The sequence below is a fragment of the Furipterus horrens genome, unplaced genomic scaffold (genome assembly GCF_987537825.1).
Source record: "Furipterus horrens unplaced genomic scaffold, mFurHor1.1.pri manual_scaffold_10, whole genome shotgun sequence".
Lineage (NCBI taxonomy): Eukaryota > Metazoa > Chordata > Mammalia > Chiroptera > Furipteridae > Furipterus > Furipterus horrens.
Genome location: NW_028327180.1, coordinates 52026389 through 52044723, shown reverse-complemented (window position 1 = coordinate 52044723; position 18335 = coordinate 52026389). Strand labels below are relative to the sequence as shown.

The following is an 18335-nucleotide window of genomic DNA, read 5'->3' as shown; positions in this document are numbered from 1 at the left end:
GCGGGCTGCGCGGCGGTGGGGAGCCACAGCGCGGGCGCCATCTAGTGGTGAGTTTGAAGCCTCGTCGTAGGGCTTGAAAAGAGATCAGATGCCCCATCCCTTCATGGTGGCTGGAGAGCTAAGATTCCAAGTAGGCTGTAATGCGTGGGTCCTGAATCCTAGGCCCTGAACCCATCATAGCACCCCCCACCCGCCACCCCCCACCAAAGAAAAATTGTATGTTGCCTCAAGATCCGTATCCCTGAACGCAGTGGCCTCCCTCAGCCCACACCTTCACCTCCCAGGCTTCCCAGGAAAACATTTAGACATTTTAGTGCTTTCTATACTCTCCTTTCTATTTCCATTGGTGTTAGTCAGTCTCTCTCTCTCTCTCTCTCTCTCTCTCTCTCTCTCTCTCTCTCTCTCTCTCTCTCACATACACACACACACACACACACCAGCTGCTGTCAGGATCATTCATCAGAGACCCTCTTCAGGGAGAACTTTTCCTAAAATCAAGATTCAAGCAGGAAAAATCCAGGAACCTGAAAAGACAAATGGATGAAGACCACCAAGGAAGAAAAATGCTGTCCTTACAAAAGGAGCCCCCTTAAACAGAGCCTAGGAAGCTCGGTCATCCTCAGGAGCCTCTCAAGGTACCAGGCCACCTTCAGGGCCTCCCTCCTTCTTTCCTATCCCCTCTCTTTGCTGGGGATGTCACATCTCAGCTCAAGCCCCAGCTTCCCGCAGGGCAGGCAGTCGTGCAGAGCCTGGACCTGGAAAAGGAGGAAGACCTGGGGTTTCAATAGTCCAGAGGTGTGGGCTTGACCTGGTGTCAGAGGAAATGCCGGATGTACACAGCATCCTGAGGACATTCTCTGAATATGACTGGGTGATGAAGTGTTCTCTGAGCTCACACCTGCCTTTACCCTTGAGTCACCCAGTTCAGTCATTCATTATATAAGTGAATAAATAATGCTATATGTTTTGTGAAGGCATATATGTTTAAAATACATCTCCATTTTAGAATAATCCCTCCCTCCAAAAATGTCCACATCTTAACCCACAGAATCTGTGAGTACATGACCTCATGTGGCCAGAGACAACAGAAAGTTCCAAGAAAGATATGATTTATGATTTGCTGGCTTTAAAGATGAAGAAAGGGGGTCAGGTATGAACCAAGGAATGTGGGCAGCTTCTGGAAGCTGGAAAAGGCAAGGAAACAGATCTGACAGGAGTCTCCAGAAAGGATGTAAGTATGTTACAGGGTGGGGGTGTCCAAAAATCCCCAGAGCCTGTGGGTTGGGGGATGGGGAAAGGAAACAGCTTTCAGGATGCCTTCACATGCCTGTGGCTAGTGGCTAGTGTCTTTGTTACACAAATGGCTTTGATACTTCCAAGGCCCCAAGAAGATGGGAGGACTTTGGACACAGAGAGCCTGCACAAGGTTCTGTGAATGGTCAGAACTGGTTACCATGCTCACTGTGTAACAGGACGCAGTCAGGGGTTTAAAAATAGGTGGCAGACATTTTAGCTGGGTTCTCCATGCGGTTTTGAGAAGGAAGTTTTCCACGAGGTTTTGAGAAGGAGTTCTCCTTGCTGTTTTGAGAAGGGAGAATACCATGTGGCTTTTAAAGGGCAAAGGGAGAACCATGCGTGATCCAGTGCAACATGGCACATGTTTTCCTGGACTGTTAGACGGAAGCTGATGACATTGTACCCCAGATCCTGAAGGAGACAGCTGACAGATAAGGGATGGAGAACTTCTGTTTTTGGTTTCTAGCTTTTTGAGGAGCAAGGGAAATGCTGAGTCCCGTGGGAGAGCAAGACTCTGAGCTGAAGTGCTCACTGTCCTCCCCAGGTTGGAATATTGTAAATAAAGACCTGTTTTCCTCAACAGTAGTTGTTGGGTTTTACACCAAGGCACCATGTGAAAGAATCCCCTTTCACTCAGTACCAGTTTTGGCAAGCCCAGCTGGGACTAATGGAACCTGTAGTCAGGTTTGCTCTGTAACAAGTAGCCCTGTGGATATTCTGAATTTAGCCTAGTTAGACCCATGTCAGATTTCTGCAAAACTGTAAGATCATTTGCATTATTTTAAGTCACTAAAGTTGTGGTAACTTGTTAGAAGAGCAATAAAACCTAATACAGGGAGTAGGTTTTAAGATCGCCAAGTCTCATTTGGCATCAAAGCAAGAACTTGCCTGGAGCTATGCTGTCCCTCAGAGACTGCTCTGATAGGGGTCGTGTTTTCTGGATGTTGCTTGAGGCTCTTGGAGAAAGGCATCATTTCAGTTAATAATCTATTTTATTACTCAGAAACCAAAAGATTGACTCAGTCCCATCTAATGGGCCTCTAATGAATGTCTTCAGACTTCTCTAAGAGCTGCCTTAGGGGGCTCCTGGGAACAGCTTCTGTGCCCCTCAACACTGACTGGAACACACTCTAGAAAGAGATATACTCATATAAGTATGTACTATAGAGAGGGAACAAATGGATCGTCTTTGCCAGGAAGTATTGGCTCCTGAAGAAATACTCATTGAACCATAAAGTTGTCCAAACCTCTTTAGTACAGTAATTCCATTCTTGGAATTTTTTATTTGAAACTAATTCCAAAGACACTAAATAAAGTGTGGATAGAAAATTGTTATAAGATTATCTATTACAGTAAAAGCAACAACAAAGGAAACAGTCAAAATTCCAACATAAGGAAACCTTTAATAAGTCACTATTCTATGCCAATACAGTGCCACTAAAAATTACAATTATTCATAAAATGGAAACATAGGAAAATGTTCTTATGCAAAATAGAAATAATATATTATAAAATAGTATTTATTTCATAATACTTTATTGACCACATGTTATGTGTCAGGGATTGTACCAAGTGCTAAGGAATTAAGGGGAGCCAAAGTACATATACTCTCTGCCCTTGTAGACTGAGGTTCACCATGATTGCAAACATGTGAAATGATCTATAGACGTAGAAGGAAACGTAGCAATAAATGAAGTAAGGTATTATGTCAGGGCATGGTAAATGTTCTACTCAACCTTCATAACTATCTTTTCAGTTAATAATCATTATATTAAGGGATAAGTGGGAAGAAACATAACCCTCTGGACCTAAGCCCGAGTGGTAGCAGGCTCCTTGCTGAGGACACAGGGTCTGAATATACTGATGAGAAATACAATAAACAATAGCGTGGCAGGCCAGGAAGCCAGGCTCGTCCCCAGCAGGGGAGTAGGAATCCAGCTGTATACACGGGTCCTTCCCAGGTGGGGCCAGCTCTGGGAGGCTACATTGGATACTGACCTGACATTCTCTGGATATTTGGGAAACTTTCACTGCACAGGGCATGGGCCTGAGGGATGGCAACACTGCCTCTAACTCTCTCCTCAGCTGCTGAGAGGCTAACTGTGAGAGCAGATGCTGCATTGCTCGTGGTTTTTGTACTGCTGCCTGTGTCAGGCCAGTCATGATCACTAGGCCTGACTCAGTTTTTCAGGTGAACAGAGGAAGGCATGGCTGTTTAATTCCTAAAGTGCCTTCTAAAGACCAAAGCTATGGGAGCTGTGCTGGGCCCTGGGCCAGGTGAGACGATGTCTCAGCAGGCATAGCGCCTGGCCACTAGTGTATAGTCTAAAGACACTGTTATGATGGTGCAGGTATGAAGAACACTCGGAGACTGCACAACTATTGAGGTCTGCTATGAGCAACTTCACTGTCCTTACTCACTTTGAAGTAGCTCTCCTCCCCTTCTTCCCTGTAGCTTGAAAAACAAGGAGTCTTCAAAACCACAATGAGATACTGCCTCACAGCCATCAAGATGGCTACTATTGAAAAGAACAAGTATGGGTGAGGAGGTGGAGAAAATGGGATGGGACTCTTGTGCACTGTTCGTGGGATGCAGAATGGTGCAGTCACTGTGGAAACAGTATGGCAGTATATCAAAAAGTTCAAAATGGAATTACTGGATTCTCTTCCAGTCAAGATGGCAATGTAGACAGACATGGCTCACCTCTTCACACAACCACATCAAAATTACAACTAAAATATAGAACAACCATCACTCAGAACCATCAGAAATCAAATTGAAAGGAAGTCTAACAACTAAAGAATTACAGAAACCACATCCATCAAGATGGGTAGGAGGCTCAGAAATACAAAACGGGCTGGTCCCACACCCACATGTGGTGGATATATATTCGGGAGGGTTATCTCAGGAGCGAGGACTACCAGCTCCACACCAGGCCCCCAAGCCCAGGGTTCCAGTGCCAGGAAGATAAGTCCCCACAACTTCTGGCTGAAAAAACCAGCAGGGTTCAAGTCAGTGGAAGAAACTGCTGGGGCCCCAAACAGTTCCTCTTAAAGAATCCATACATGGACTCGCTTGCTCGGACTCATTCCCTCTGAGCTCCAGCACCAGAGTAGCAGCTTGAAAGACACCCATGGCAGACTGAGAGAAACTGGGTGTCTGGCATGAAGGATAGTAGAAGCCATTGTCCCTTTTCAGAGACCTCCCCCCACAGAGCCAGCAAGCTGGTGCCATTTCTGATACTCCATCAACCTGGTTAAAATTGTTTGACCTGTCTTGGATATCCCCATAAACTCCACCCCACCCAACTTATGGGTCCAATCAAGCTGCTTTTCCATATGGATAGCTGGTCCTGGCTAATGCTTCATAACTTCCTAAATCCTATCAAACGAGCAACAGCTGGCCTCAGTGAGCCCCAGGTCTGGCTCTAGCAGCTACCAGCATAGATTCATAGCTTGGTTTGGCCTGGGAATCTTCAAACCCAGTACAAGTAGCAGCCATCTCAGATTGCTTTATAGCTCATGCAGGGTGACCCTGGGCAAAACACAGGTGGGGGCTAACCTTGACCTGCACAACCTGGGAAACCCCAGGGCCAGTGCACCCAGTGAACAGCTACAGACCACATCAGAGTACCACCACCATGCCCCTGCACAGCTGATCCTCCATGGAGGGTAGAGGTTGGTGGTAACTAGTTACAGCCAATCCTTGCAGCTGACTGGCCTGGGTAAATCCCTCCCATTGATCTACCAACAGCAACCAAGGCTCAACTACAAGAGGAGGGTGTACTCAGCCCACACAAAGGATGCACCTTGAGAACCCAGCTTGATAGGGGAGGCTGTGTCACTGGACCCTACAGGACACCTATTACATAAGGCAACACTACCAAGACACAGAGTCAAAAAAGCTCTACTTAATACATAGAAACAAATATGGAGAGGCTATCAAAATAAGGAGACAAAGAAACATGGCCCAAATGAAAGAAGAGATCAAAACTCAGAAAAAGAGCTAAATAAAATTGAGATAAGCAACCTATCACATACAGAGTTCAAAACACTGATTATAAGGATGCTCAAGGAACTTAGTGAAGACTTAGCAGCATAAAAAAGATCCAGACAGGAACAAAGGATGCACTAATTGAAATAAAGGACAATTTACAGGGAAACAACAGTAGAGTGGATGAGGCCAAGAGTCAAATCGATAATCTGGAACATAAGGAAGCAAAAAATAAATAAATAAATAAATCAGAAAAAGAAGAAAAAAGCACCCAAAACAATGAGGATAGTATAAGCAGCCTCTGGGACAACTACAAGAGGTCCAACATTTGCATCATATGGGTGCCAGAAGAAGAAGAGGAAGAGCAAGACATTGGAAATCTATTTGGAAGAAATAATGAAAGAAAACTTCCCTAATGTGGTGAAGGAAATAGACATGCAAGTCTAGGAAGCACAGAGAGTCCCAAACCAGCTGGATGTAAAGAAGCCCACTCCAAGACACATCATAATTAAAATGCCAAAGGTTAAGGATAAAGAGAGAATCTTTAAAGCAGCATGAAAAAAGCAGTTAGTTACCTATATGGCCATTCCCATAAGACTATCAGCTGATTTTTCTAAAGAAACTTCGCAGGCTAGACAGAATTGGCAAGAAATATTCAAAGTCATGAAAAGCAGGGACCTACAGCCAAGATCACTCTACCCAGCAAAGCTGTCATTTAGAAATAAAGAGGTTCCCAGTCTAGACAAAAGTAAGGGAGTTCATCACCACCAAACCATTATTATATGACATGTTGAAGGGACTTATTTAAGAAAAAGAAGATCAAAACTATGAACAATAAAATGGGAAAAAGGCATAGCTATCAACATGACCCGTGGACATGAACAATGGTGCAGGGATTGTCTAAGGGAGTGGTGGGTGCTGGGTGGAGGGGTGCAAAGGGGAAAATCTGGGACAACTGTAATAGCACAATTAATAAAATATAATTTAAAATAAATAAATAAATAAAAATAAAAATGAAATTACTCTGTGACTCAGCAACCTCACTTCTGAGTCTTTATCTAAAAGAACTGACCCCTGCATGTCTCGGTCGTAGGCAGGCCTCAGGCAGTGTCTCCTCTTCGAATGGGCTCCAAGGCCTAGCGCCTTCGTTCCCGCCACCCGTGATCGCGTGCTGAAGTCCGCGAGGGGTCGCCGCCGAGGTTTCCACCAGTCCACAAGCAAGAGCATGGCAGCCATCCCCTCCAGCGGCTCCCTTGTGGCCACCCACAACTACTACCGGCGCCGCTTGGGCTCCACTTCCAGTAATAGCTCCTGCGGAAGTGCGGAGTACCCTGGGGAAGTCCTCCCCCACCACCCTGGTCTCTCCAAGGCTGACCCAGGTCACTTGTGGGCAAGCTTCTTTTTCAGGAAGTCCACTCTCTCATTCATGGCCACCGTGCTGGAATTCCCCGAATACCCAAAGTCCGCCCAGGCCTCCAGCAGCGTGATCACAGGTGACCCGGCTCCTGGCGGCCAGCCTGGCAGCATCAATGCCGGGCCGTGTCCTGAGTGGCCACCACCAACCACCAGACTTCCAGAGGTGCTGGGCTCTTTGGAGCCCCTTCCTACCCCCTTCCCCCTTCCCCCTCCTCACCCACCCCATAGACTAGGCAGGCTGCAGCAAGCAGAAGCAGTGGGTTCTTTTATATCAAAAACAGCGTAACACCAAAAAGGAGGTTGAGAAAGCCCCCCTCTTTACTACCCAAGCCACATGCAAGCCTTCCCGACCCCTGTGACCACGTGCCTTGCCCCCAGTGGAAAATAAACCAGGAGCAGCCAACAGAAAAAACAAACAAACTGAAAGCAGGGTCTCAAAAAGATGTTTGTATACGCATGTTCATTGTGGCATTATTTACAATACCAAAAAAACTGAAAATAGTGAAAATCAACAAATGAAGGGGTAAACAGAACATGGTGTTAAAAAGGAAGGAAATGCTAACACAGGCCACCCCTTGGATGAACCTTGAGGACATGATGCTGAGTGAAATAAGTTAGTCACAAAAGATGACCACTGTGTCATTCTGCTTCTGTGAGGTACATAGAGGAGTCAAATTCACAGAAACAGAAAGTTGGTTGGTGGTTGATGGGGGGTGGGGGGAGGGGGAATGCGGAGTTGTTTCATGGGGGCAGAGTTTTAGTTCTGCAAGATAAAGAAGTTTTCGAGCGTGGTTGCAAAACGATGTGAGCATACTTAACACTACTGAACTGTACACTTCAAAAGGGTTAGATGGTGAATTTTATGTTGTGTGTATTTTACTACAATTTTTTTTTAATAAGAAGGCTTTCCTCCTCTTCACCACTAACTGTTTTCCTTGCTTGCTCGGTCCTCTCTCATGCCACCATTTCTAGGAGCCTTTTTCTTCTGTTTTCTCTCAGGATTGCCACAAACGTGTGTAGGCCTGGGGGGAAAGTACTTGCATTTGTTTAGAGATGTTTCAGATGTGAACACATGACTAAGTAAAATGTTTTATCATCTAACTTCAAAAATGTATCTTTGTAACAACAAACTGGGAAAGAGTATAAATCTCGGGTTTCTGTAACACGGTCAACTATCAAGGCTCTTTCCCTGCCCTGAAGCCACACTCTCCACCACACTGGCCATTTCTGCCTGCCAGGCAGCCCAGGCCAGGCCATGCTCTCAACCCAGCAGAGGCTTCCACACCTGAGCCCTCCGGCAAATCCCTCTGCCGGCAGCAGGCTGTGCATTGCCGCAGTAGCCGCAGGCAAAGCTGCACGGAGCTCTGTGTCTGTCACAGGGGGCTGACGTCCAGCCCTGTGTTTGGTTTCAGGTTCTGCTGCCACACTTAAAATTCTTAATAATTTTCTAACAAGGAAGCTTTCATTTTCCTTTTGCACTAAGTCTACATATTATATAGCTAGTCCTAGATAGCCATCCCCTCCTGGGATGAGGACAGAAGGGGGCTGGGGGATGTTCCCTGGGACCTTCGTTCCTTCCTGTTGTGAGGGACAAAGAAAAGTGACACTCAAACCGATAAGAAATGATTAGCAGCGAAAGAGAAATGTGGTAAGCAGGCTAAGAAAACTTTCAAGAGGGGCAAGAGACACAGATGGTCAGAGTTAAGGAATACTTATCACCTGAGAAACAGTCAGAGTTAACCCAGAGTGTAAAGGACATAATATTTATAGCCTGGGAAAATATGGTAAGCAAGTTAAGAAAACTTTCAAGAGGAAATGAGGCTGGAGACATAAAGTCAGAGTTAACTGAATGTGGGGGGCACCCATTATGGAAGATTTATCACCTGGGAACTATGCATGGTCAGCGAGATAAGGATCCTTAGTCAATCACATTAGATTGTAACCCCAGAGTATCCAGTAGGGAAAAACGGAGAGGAAGGGGAGGGGGAGGAAACGGGGGTTTCGCGTTAGGATAAAAGCGACAGTGCTTTAAGCCCTGGCACGCGCCCTTTGTTAGGTTGCGCCCCGGACTTGCAAATCCGTGAATAAACAAATGTCCTGTGTCCCGGTGTTTTCATTGTGAGCTTTATTTCTCACACTGTCCACTCTTGCCCAGTCTAGTTGTAGTAGCTGCTTCTCTACACTGCTTCTTCCAGACTTCTTTGTGAAACCTCCTTTCTTTTTTTTAAACCTCTTTTCATAGTTAACCACCTTCTACTTTATATTAAATTCTTTATATTAAAATTTTTAGTATTAAATTAACAATTCTTTATATGAAATTTTTCCTGTTCAAATAACCTGTATGCTTTCTGCCTTCTTACTGATAGAGGGACACTAACAGTAAAGTAACCAAATAAAGAGATAATGATATGTGCTACAGAAAAAAAAGTGAAGCAGGAATGGGTGTAAAGAGTTTGGGTCAAAGCAGCAGCAGAAAGGTGTTGGGTTGAAAATTTACATTGGACTCCTTTCCCCCAATTCCAACTGAAAAATGGTGAGAAAATGTAAAAGTAGGGCTCAATCTGCATCATCTAAGTGGAAAATGCTTCACCCAAGCCTCCAAGCTTAAGGAGTTTTCTGCTGGCACATTAGGCAAGAAGAATCAGAACACTGTGAGGAAAGATGGAGCTCATTTCTGGATCATCCCGGCTTTCTTTCCCCTTCCAACCCCGCTCTTCAGTGACTTTGAAGGGTGGTAAGCAGAGAAGTGGCCTCTCTTGCCAAATACTATCTAACTTCATAAATGTCTCCTCTGATCAAGAAGGAAAATAATAGCATTCACTCACTCACTCATTCATTCATTCACCTGTCACTTAGCAAACATGTTTTGAGCACCTCCTATGTACCAGCTCTGTACTAAGTGTTAGGTTTCGGGGAGCAGCGGAGGTAGAGAAGGCCAGCAGCCAAATGTTGAACAAGATGGTTTATTGAGTATGCAACATGGTGGGCTGAGGTCTTGGAGTCAGACACCAGCAGCCAGGATCAGGGCAGAGCGAGTTTTTTTAAAGAGATTCTGAGACTTGGAATAGGTAAGCAGTACAGGATAGGCTAAGTTGCCCCCTTGTACAGCCAGCAGGTTGGTGGTTGGACAGTTGCCATCTCCTGATAGCCACCTGAGTCTAAGGCAGCTAGGAGCTGGGGGGAGGAAGGTGAGCTGCCTTGTAGCAGACTTTGGGTAGTTTTTGTTTAGAATGGTGAGCTTCTACCTCACACTAAGCATTCTGGAGGGTATGAAGTAGAAGACACAGTCCCTATCTTCAAAGAGATTACAGTCCAGTGGGAGAGGTGATGGGAGACAGACATGTATGCAGCTGAGTATTATTCAAAGCTAAGAGAAATAAAAACTTGGGCAAGAAAATATGAATTCCAACAGTTCCGAAAGATGAAGCTGTTAGCCTTACTTGAACAAGATAACCTATTCAATTCAGTTCAAGTAGACATTACTGAGCACCTAGTCTAGAAAATACAGCGTGGATTTCAAACAAGAATGAATTTGGAAATAGGGCAGAGGAACATTGCAGCAGGATGGGGTAACACCTATTTCTGCCTGTGGAAAGCAAAGGAGCTAGAGTCTTCCTAGTTCTACGGGGTCTGGGAGGAACAAGTCCTGGGTACACAGGGTGTGTTTGTTGAATGGAACTCAAGTTTGCTCCAGGCAAGCAATACATGGGGGGAATGAGACAGCAGCAAAGACCCACAAAAGTTAAACCAAACAATGCCACTGAGAGACTCTTTCCCTAGGGAGGGGAGGGATAGCTTGACCATAACATAGCTGCATAGGGGCAAATTGAAGGGTGAGTCAAACTTTTTTTTTTAGGATATTAAGAAAGAGGAAAATATTTCAGTCATAGTGTTACAGAATGGGAGTTTCCAAAAAACCCCAGAGCTTGCGGCTGGGGGATGAGGAGAAGGAAGCAGCTTTCAGGATGCCTTCACATGCCTGCGGCTAGTGGCTAGTGTCTTTGTTACACAAATGGCTTTGGCTCTTCCAAGGCCCCAGGAAGATGGGAGGGGTTTTGGACCATGGAATGGTGCAGAGAGCATACAAGGCCTACGCAGGGTTCTGTGAATGGTCAGAACTGGTTACCATGCCCACTGTGTCAGAGGATGCAGTCGGGCGTTTAAAAATAGGCGGCAGACATTTTAGCCAAGTTCTCTATACAGTTTTGAGAAAGGAGAATACCATGCGACTTTAAAAGGGCAAAGGGAAAACCATGCGGGATCCAGTGCAACACGGCACATGTTTTCCTGGACTGTTAGATGGAGGCTGATGACATCGTACCCCAGATCCTGAAGGAGACAGCTGACAGATGAGGGATGGGGAACTTCTGGGCATGTTTTGGCTTCTAGCTTTTTGGGGAGCAAGGAAAGTGCTAGGTCCTGTGGCAGAACAGGGCTCTGAGCTGAAGTGCTCACTGTCCTCCCCACGTTGGAATATTGTAAATAAAGACCTGTTTTCCTCAACACTAGTTGTTGGGTTTTACACCAAGGCGCCATGTGAAAGAACCCCCTTTTACTCTGTAACAGTTTTGGCGACTCCAGATGGGACTAATGGAACCTGTAGCCAGGTTCCCTCTGTAACAACAGGAAACATGTGTAAAGACACAAAGGCATCAAAATAAGGAACAAGGGGGAAAATTGGGACAACTTTAATAGTATAAACAATAAAATATAATTTACAGTTAAAAAATAAAAGCTATTTTCACTGAAAAAAATAAAATAAGAAAAGATCTGGGAGCAAGTAGTAATGCAAGTAGAACACAGGGGATATATGAACAAATGTTAGTGTTACAGGAGAAACTTCCAGAAACCCGATTCTTCTTGCCAACACCATAAAGAATTACAGATCAGAAAGTCTATTATTGTGCAAGGAAGCAGGGTTTATTGGTGATATGTTCTCAGGGAAGAGAAGGGGCTTTGCTGAGGTGGGAGAGGAAGGCAAGAGCAAGGGTGGCAAGGGCAGGGTGGCAAGAGCAAGAGAGAGACCTTTTGTTCTGAGGATTTATATATTTGGGAGGATGGGGGAGGGTGAAGAAATTACATATTGATTGACAGGTCAAGGTGGTGCTGCTTTGGTGGGGGTGAATATCCAACGTGTTAATGGGCTTCTTCCTTTCGGCACTATGGGCCCTTTCAGGCCTTTCAGGCCTTGGGATAGAAGTACAGTTTCAAAGCCTTTCTTTCCCAGACCAAGGAAAAGAGACATAGAATTTCAAGGACTGCTGAGTCCGTGGGGTGGACATGGACCCCTCCTCCTCCTTGCCTTGGTTTTTTGTCTATCTTACCTAAGATTAGGACATGAGATTAAAAAACTGGAGGTGTAGTAGAACCCACGGGCTGCTCCGATTGAAACAGGACCCATAGGCTGTTCAGTTATTAGGGGCCTGACTGCCCGCCGCCAGAAGCATGACTCTCAATACCAGAGTTTGGTGAAAAGAAAAAGAATTGTTTATTTTAATGGTTATATAGATTTAGATTATTTGTGGATTTCTGCCATTAAGTCTTATTTCCTTTAAAACACCCGCAAACACATAGTTCTGCCTCCCCCTACCAAACCAGGCTAGTTTTAGAAAAGTCAGATACAGTTTTCCTACTTCCCAGACACAGTTTAGCTTTACTGGTAGCTCCCAATTATTCAATCCTGATTGGGGAGGTTTTTCCTATGCTGTGGTGCCCTCCAGCTCTTAATGCAGAACCGGGTGGAGTTCCCAGCCTCCTTGTAAACTGCATGGAGTTCTCCCTTTCCTTTCAAAGCCGCATGGTGTTGTCTCCTAGAGATGTCTACTGCTTATTTTTAAATCCCTGACTGCGACCTGTGATGCAATGGGCATGGTAACCAATTCTGACCATTCACGGAACCTTACACAGGCTGTGTGCTCTTTCTGTATCATTCCATGGTCCAAAACCCCTCCCATTTTCTTGGGGCCTTGGAAGTATCAAAGTCATTTGCGTAACAAAGACTAGCCACTAGCCACAGGCATGTGAAGGCATCCTGAAAGCTGTTTCCTTTCCCCATCCCCCAACCCACAGGCTCTGGGGATTTTTGGAGACCCCCATTCTGTAACAGAGGGATCTCAGTCATGGCCTTGGGGTGCCACACTAAATAGGTAAGTATGAGGCCAACTCATCAATGACATCCAATCACCCCACCAATTCTCACATTGATTTGCTAGGAATTTCAACTCTAACCTAGAGGTGAAGGATGCTGAGAAGAAGCATTGTATGTTAGCGGAGGTGAGGAAGGAACACGGAAGCATCGAAATTCAAGGGGTCCAATCAATAACCTACTGCTTCCTGCCCATGTCTGAATGATTTGAGAAATGAAACAAATACTGTATGAAAACCAAAATATCTTTTTTGCAGATGAAGATGCTATTTAAAAATGTGGCTTACATCTGATCAGAGAAGCATGATTCATGTGACAATCTCAGCATGCAAGGGATGAAATTACTCTGCTTAGCCAGGCCAGGGGCATGCTTTGTGATCCAAATGGATTGAGTGTAAGATGGGCATATTCTTTTGAAAATTTAAGGTGCTGTTACTGAAACCAGAAGGGTGTGTGTGTTTAATGATTCATATTCCATGTGACCCCTTTAGGGTACAGTTGGTCAGAATTTAGGGGTTGAATAAAACCCGTGTTGCTTTTAACAAGTTACTTGTTCTTTCTGCATCTCAAATGCTTGCTCTCCATAACAAAGCACCATAAAATAAGAAATCTCTCAGCCTGTTCCCTGTCTTAAGAATACTGGGCTCAACAAACAACAGATGTGGGTGAGGATGTGGAGAAATGGGAACCCTAGTGCACCATTGGTGGGAATGCAGACTGATGTGGCCACTATGGAAAACAGTATGGAATTTCCTCAAAAAACTAAAAATGAACCTGCCTTTTGAACCAGTGATTCCATTGCTAGGATTATACCCAAAGAAACCTGAAACACCAATTCAAAAAAATCTATGCACCCCTATGTTCATAGCAGCGCTGTTTACAATAACCAAGTTCTGGAAACAGCCTAAGTGCCCATCTGTAGATGAGTGGATTAAAAACTGTGGTAAATTTACACAATGGAATACTATAGCAGCAGAAAGAAAGAAGGAACTTCTGCCATTTGCGACAACATGGATGGAACTAGAGAGAATTATGCTTAGTGAAATAAGCCAGGCAATGAAAGAAAAATACCATATGATAGCACCTGATACAGGAGACTAATGAACAACACAAACAAATGAACAAAATTGAACAAGGAACAGATTAACAGTCATCATGGGGGAGCGGGGAGGGAGGGAACGGGGTAAATAGGGGAAGGGTTTAGTAAAGGAACTAATATAAATAACCCATGAATATGGACAACGGGGTGCGGATTGACTGTGGGAGAGAGGGTGGGCTGGGTGGGGAGTAGCAATGAGGGAAAAAGTGAGACAATTGTAACAGAAAAACAATAAAAATAAAAATAAAGAATATTGGGCTCACAAATAACATCATGTCTGAAAAGAGCTATGATCCCCTTGAAGACAAATGCTGTAGAAATATATATGATTATTAGCTAAGTCACTCAAAAACTAGTCCATGCATAAATGCGTTGGAAGTCAGACAGGACCACAGGAGGACAACAGGACTCATTATTTCCAAGGGCCACTTGATTCCTTTGTTTTTGTGACATCTAGCACCTCCCAGTTACCTCCTCCCAGCACCCACATACTGCCAAGAGGGACAGTATAGCCATTTAGGCTCCCTGGAATGATGGTTAGAACACTTGGAAAGCAAAGTCAGCATAATTCCTAGCACTTGACACTTTGGAGGGGTTTTTTAGAAAAATAATTTTGAAGAAATCCTGTCTGGGTGTTAAACACTGATGGTTATTCATCTGCCCTAATCCATTCATCCAAGTTCCCACATGCACATTTTTTTAAAATATGCTTTATTGATTATGCTGTTACAATTGTCCCAATTTCTTTTCCCTTTATTCCCCTCCACACAGTGAGCCCCCTCCCTCCAGTTGCCCCCTCCTTAGTCCATGCCCATTGGTTGTGCATATAGTTCTTCTCAACATCTTCCTGTCTACTCCACTCCCTCCTACTATGCTTCTTAATTCCTGTACCATCTCCCTCCCTTTCCCCCCTTCCCCCTTTCTGCTGACCTCCCCTAATAATGTTCCCCATACTTACAATTTTTTTCCCACTCTTGTTGCCTACTTAGTTTGTCTTTGTTTCAATTCCCTAGCTTCTGTTGTTGGTTGTTGTGATACAGTTTTCATTTTAATGTTCATAGTTTTGATCCTCTTTCTGCTAAACAAGTCCCTTTAACATTTCATATAACAGTGGTTTGGGTCTGATGAACTCCTTCGGTTTTACTTTGTCCTGGAAGCACTTTCTCTGCCCTTATATTCTGAATGACAGCTTCGCTGGATAGAGTAATCATGGCTGTAGGTTTTTGCTTTTCATTACTTTGAATATTTCTTGCCAGTCCGTTCTTGCCTGCAGAGTTTCTTTTGAGAAATCAGCTGATAATCTTATTGGGACCCCTTTGTACATAATTCTCTTCTTCTCTCTTGCTGCTTTTAAGATTCTCTCTTTATCCTTAACTTTTGACATTTTGATTATAATGTGTCTTGGTGTGGTTTTCCCTGGATCCAGTTTTTTTTGGAACTCTATGCTTCCTGGATCTGTAAGTCTATTTCCTTCCCCAAGTTAGGAAAGTTCTGCTTCATTATTTTTTTGCATAATTTTTCAATTTCTAGTTCTTCTTCTTCACCTTCTGGAAACCCTATGATTTGGATGTTGGCCTGCTTATAGCTGTCTGATAGGTTTCTGAGCCTCCTCATTTTCCTCACTTTTCATTTTCTCTTTCTGTACTGGTTGACTGTTTGTTCCTTCCCTATGTTCTGATTTGTTGATTTGATCCCTGGTTTTCTTGCCCTCACCACTAGTTTTGTATGTGTTTTTGTTCATTTCAGCAGGACTAGCCTTCATTCCTTCCCCATCTTGTTTAATATCTGCTGTTAGGTTTGTAAGCATTTTTATAACTAAAGCTCTGGACTGTGCCTCAGAAAGATTTCCTATCTGCTGCTTTGTTAGATTAGATATTTGCTGGCTGATCAGCTGTGTCACCAGGATCTCTATCTTGATCTGTGCCATCCTGACTGTTTTGTGTTTACCTTTGCTTCCTGGGTGGGGCTGTCACACCTCCTACACTATGGGGGGTGGAGCCCCATGCACTCGTCACAACTGGGTGACCCTTCTCACCTCCTGTGGCATTTTGTTTGGGGGTGGGGGTCCAAGATGTATTTCTGCCATTCACTCTCTGCTGAGAGACTGGGAGCTTCTTCCTCCATCCCCACTCCCTCTGGGCCTCACAGTCTAAGGCAATGGGGGTCTGCCATCTCCGGCGTTGGAGTCACAAGGTGATGGGTCTGGTCTGCAGCTGGGGGTGTTCCCCAGGGGCTTCTCGCCTCCCCTTAAATACGGGTGTCTGTGCTTACCACCGCCCTGCTGCTGTCACCACTGCTGCTGCTGCCAGTACAGCTTGACCTCTCTGCCCCAGCTTCGCTCCTCCTCCTCCTACCCATCCGGACAAGCACCACTTCTTTATAACTTCATACGTTGGACTTCCATTTATTTTCTGGAACTTCTGGTTATTTCTGGTTTTGCGGTAGTTGTATTCCTTCTTAGTTGTGGAGGGAGATAGAGCATGTCAGTCTAGGCCTCCATCTTCTACATGCACATTTTAAAGGAACCTAGACTTGAGAGAAAGAAAGAAGAAAGAAAGAAAGAAGGAAGGAAGGAAGAAAGAGAAAGAAAGAAAGGGCTCTTCTATCTTATGTTTAGTTTTATAAGGGGAGAAGAAGGAAGAGGAAGGGGAGGGAAAGGGGAAGAATGAAGGTGAATGGGAAGCACCATTCCTAGTCTCCTCTTTTGTCTCTTAGATATCATGATTTCTAACAGAGCAAGGGGTCCCCAAAGTCCCCACAACCTGTGGTTTTGAAGATGGGGGAAGGAGATAGTACAGCTTTTAAGGTACTTTGCATATCTATGGTAGGCTGGTAGCTAGGGTAAAATGAAGGATGATACTGTTTAAGATACTTTGCATATCAATGACAAAAAGATAGCTGAGCCCTTCCTGAAGGGGAGAGCAATAAGGAAGGGCCCCACCATCAGCCATAAGGACTGGTGTGAAAGAAGGGCCATGTGGTTTGACAGGATGTAGAAGGGCACCAGCCGCCATGAGGAGAAGCATGATGAAAGGGGCATGTTAGAGGGGCATGATGGATCAGCACATTGTAGCAGCAATGTGAGAAGTAGTCATGCAGTTTGTAGTCAGGATTCGGCCATGTGGCCTGGGCCAGTAAGAAAGCAGGCATGCTGCTGCTTTGATCGTGCCTGCTCCAGCTGATTCTGAAGCCACTAAGGACTCCACCTTGCAAACCCAGACTTTGTCTGGACTGTTGGAACTCTGGACATGTAGAGAGGACACTCTCCTAGGACTTGTATCTTTCCTGGACTTTACCATGATCCAGTGTAACATAGCACATTCTTTCCTGGACTATTATATGGAGGCTAAAGGCAATGTACCCCAGATCCTAAAGGAAAGAGTTGACTGTTGGGGTCCGAGATCCCCGAATAGAGAGGAGGGCTCTGGTCCATTGGTGAAGAAAAACTTCTGCAGAGCCGATGGGAGGTTTTGCATGCTTTATTGGTGCAGAAGAAAGTGCTGGCTACACACACTCCCTTCATTCCTATAAAGCATGCAAAACCTCCCATTGGCTCTGCAGAAATTTTTCTTTGCCATCAGAACAGAGCCCTCCTCACTATTCAGTGGTCTCAGACCAAACACTGACAGGTAAGGAATAGGGAACTATTGGGTTTGGTTTTGGCTTATAGCCTTTTGGGGAGCAAGGGAAGTGCTGGGTGTCAGGGTAGAACAGGGTTCCAAGCTAAAGTGCTCTCAGCCCCTGACAACGTTGGAATACTGTATTGTAAATAACGACCTGTTTTTCTCAACATTAATTGCCGGGTCTTACACTGTGGTACCATGTGGACAAGTTGCACTTTGCTCAGTAACAATTTTAGACCTCCAAAGGACCTTAGAGGTCAACCTAGCCACAGAAGAGCACTTTGGGTTTTTTGGGCTCCCCATTCCCTTTTAAAAATTATATGAGGTAAACTAAATTTTCTAAGCTTACACAGTCAATCAGTTATGGAACAGGGACTAGGATCCACTTCCCCCTCTGGGTTTGGTGTTCTTCACATTCAGTCATCCTGTCTCTGTTCCAGTTTTATTTGTTTGAGCAAATCACATTGCTTCTCAGACCTCAGCTGTCTCATCTATAAAATGTAAATGTAGCCTAAGCTAACCAAAGAGAGACAGCTGGGAAGTGTGCCCTCTCAAGGTCCCTTCTAATTTTCAATCAACTAGTCAACAAATATTTTTAAAGACCTAACAGCAGTACTGGAATATCCAGCCAAAAGTAATTTAAACAAATAAAGGCTTTATTTGCCTCTCATAATAAAAAGTCAAGAGGTAGATCCAGTGGCTGGCATTAGCTCAGTACCGTGGTAGACATAAGTAACTCTATCTTCCTATTTCATTATATTT

At 44.6% G+C, this 18335-nt stretch overlaps 1 protein-coding gene across 1 annotated transcript; it reads left to right on the top strand.

The window, feature by feature from the left end:
• Positions 1–6515: 6515 nt before the first annotated feature.
• On the top strand, positions 6516–6777 carry LOC150000221 (pancreatic progenitor cell differentiation and proliferation factor-like). The gene is made up of 2 exons (XM_090289313.1): positions 6516–6648; positions 6686–6777. The coding sequence occupies exons 1-2, from the start codon at positions 6516–6518 to the stop codon at positions 6775–6777; spliced, it is 225 nt and encodes a 74-aa protein (XP_090145439.1).
• The last annotated feature ends 11558 nt before the right edge of the window (positions 6778–18335 follow it).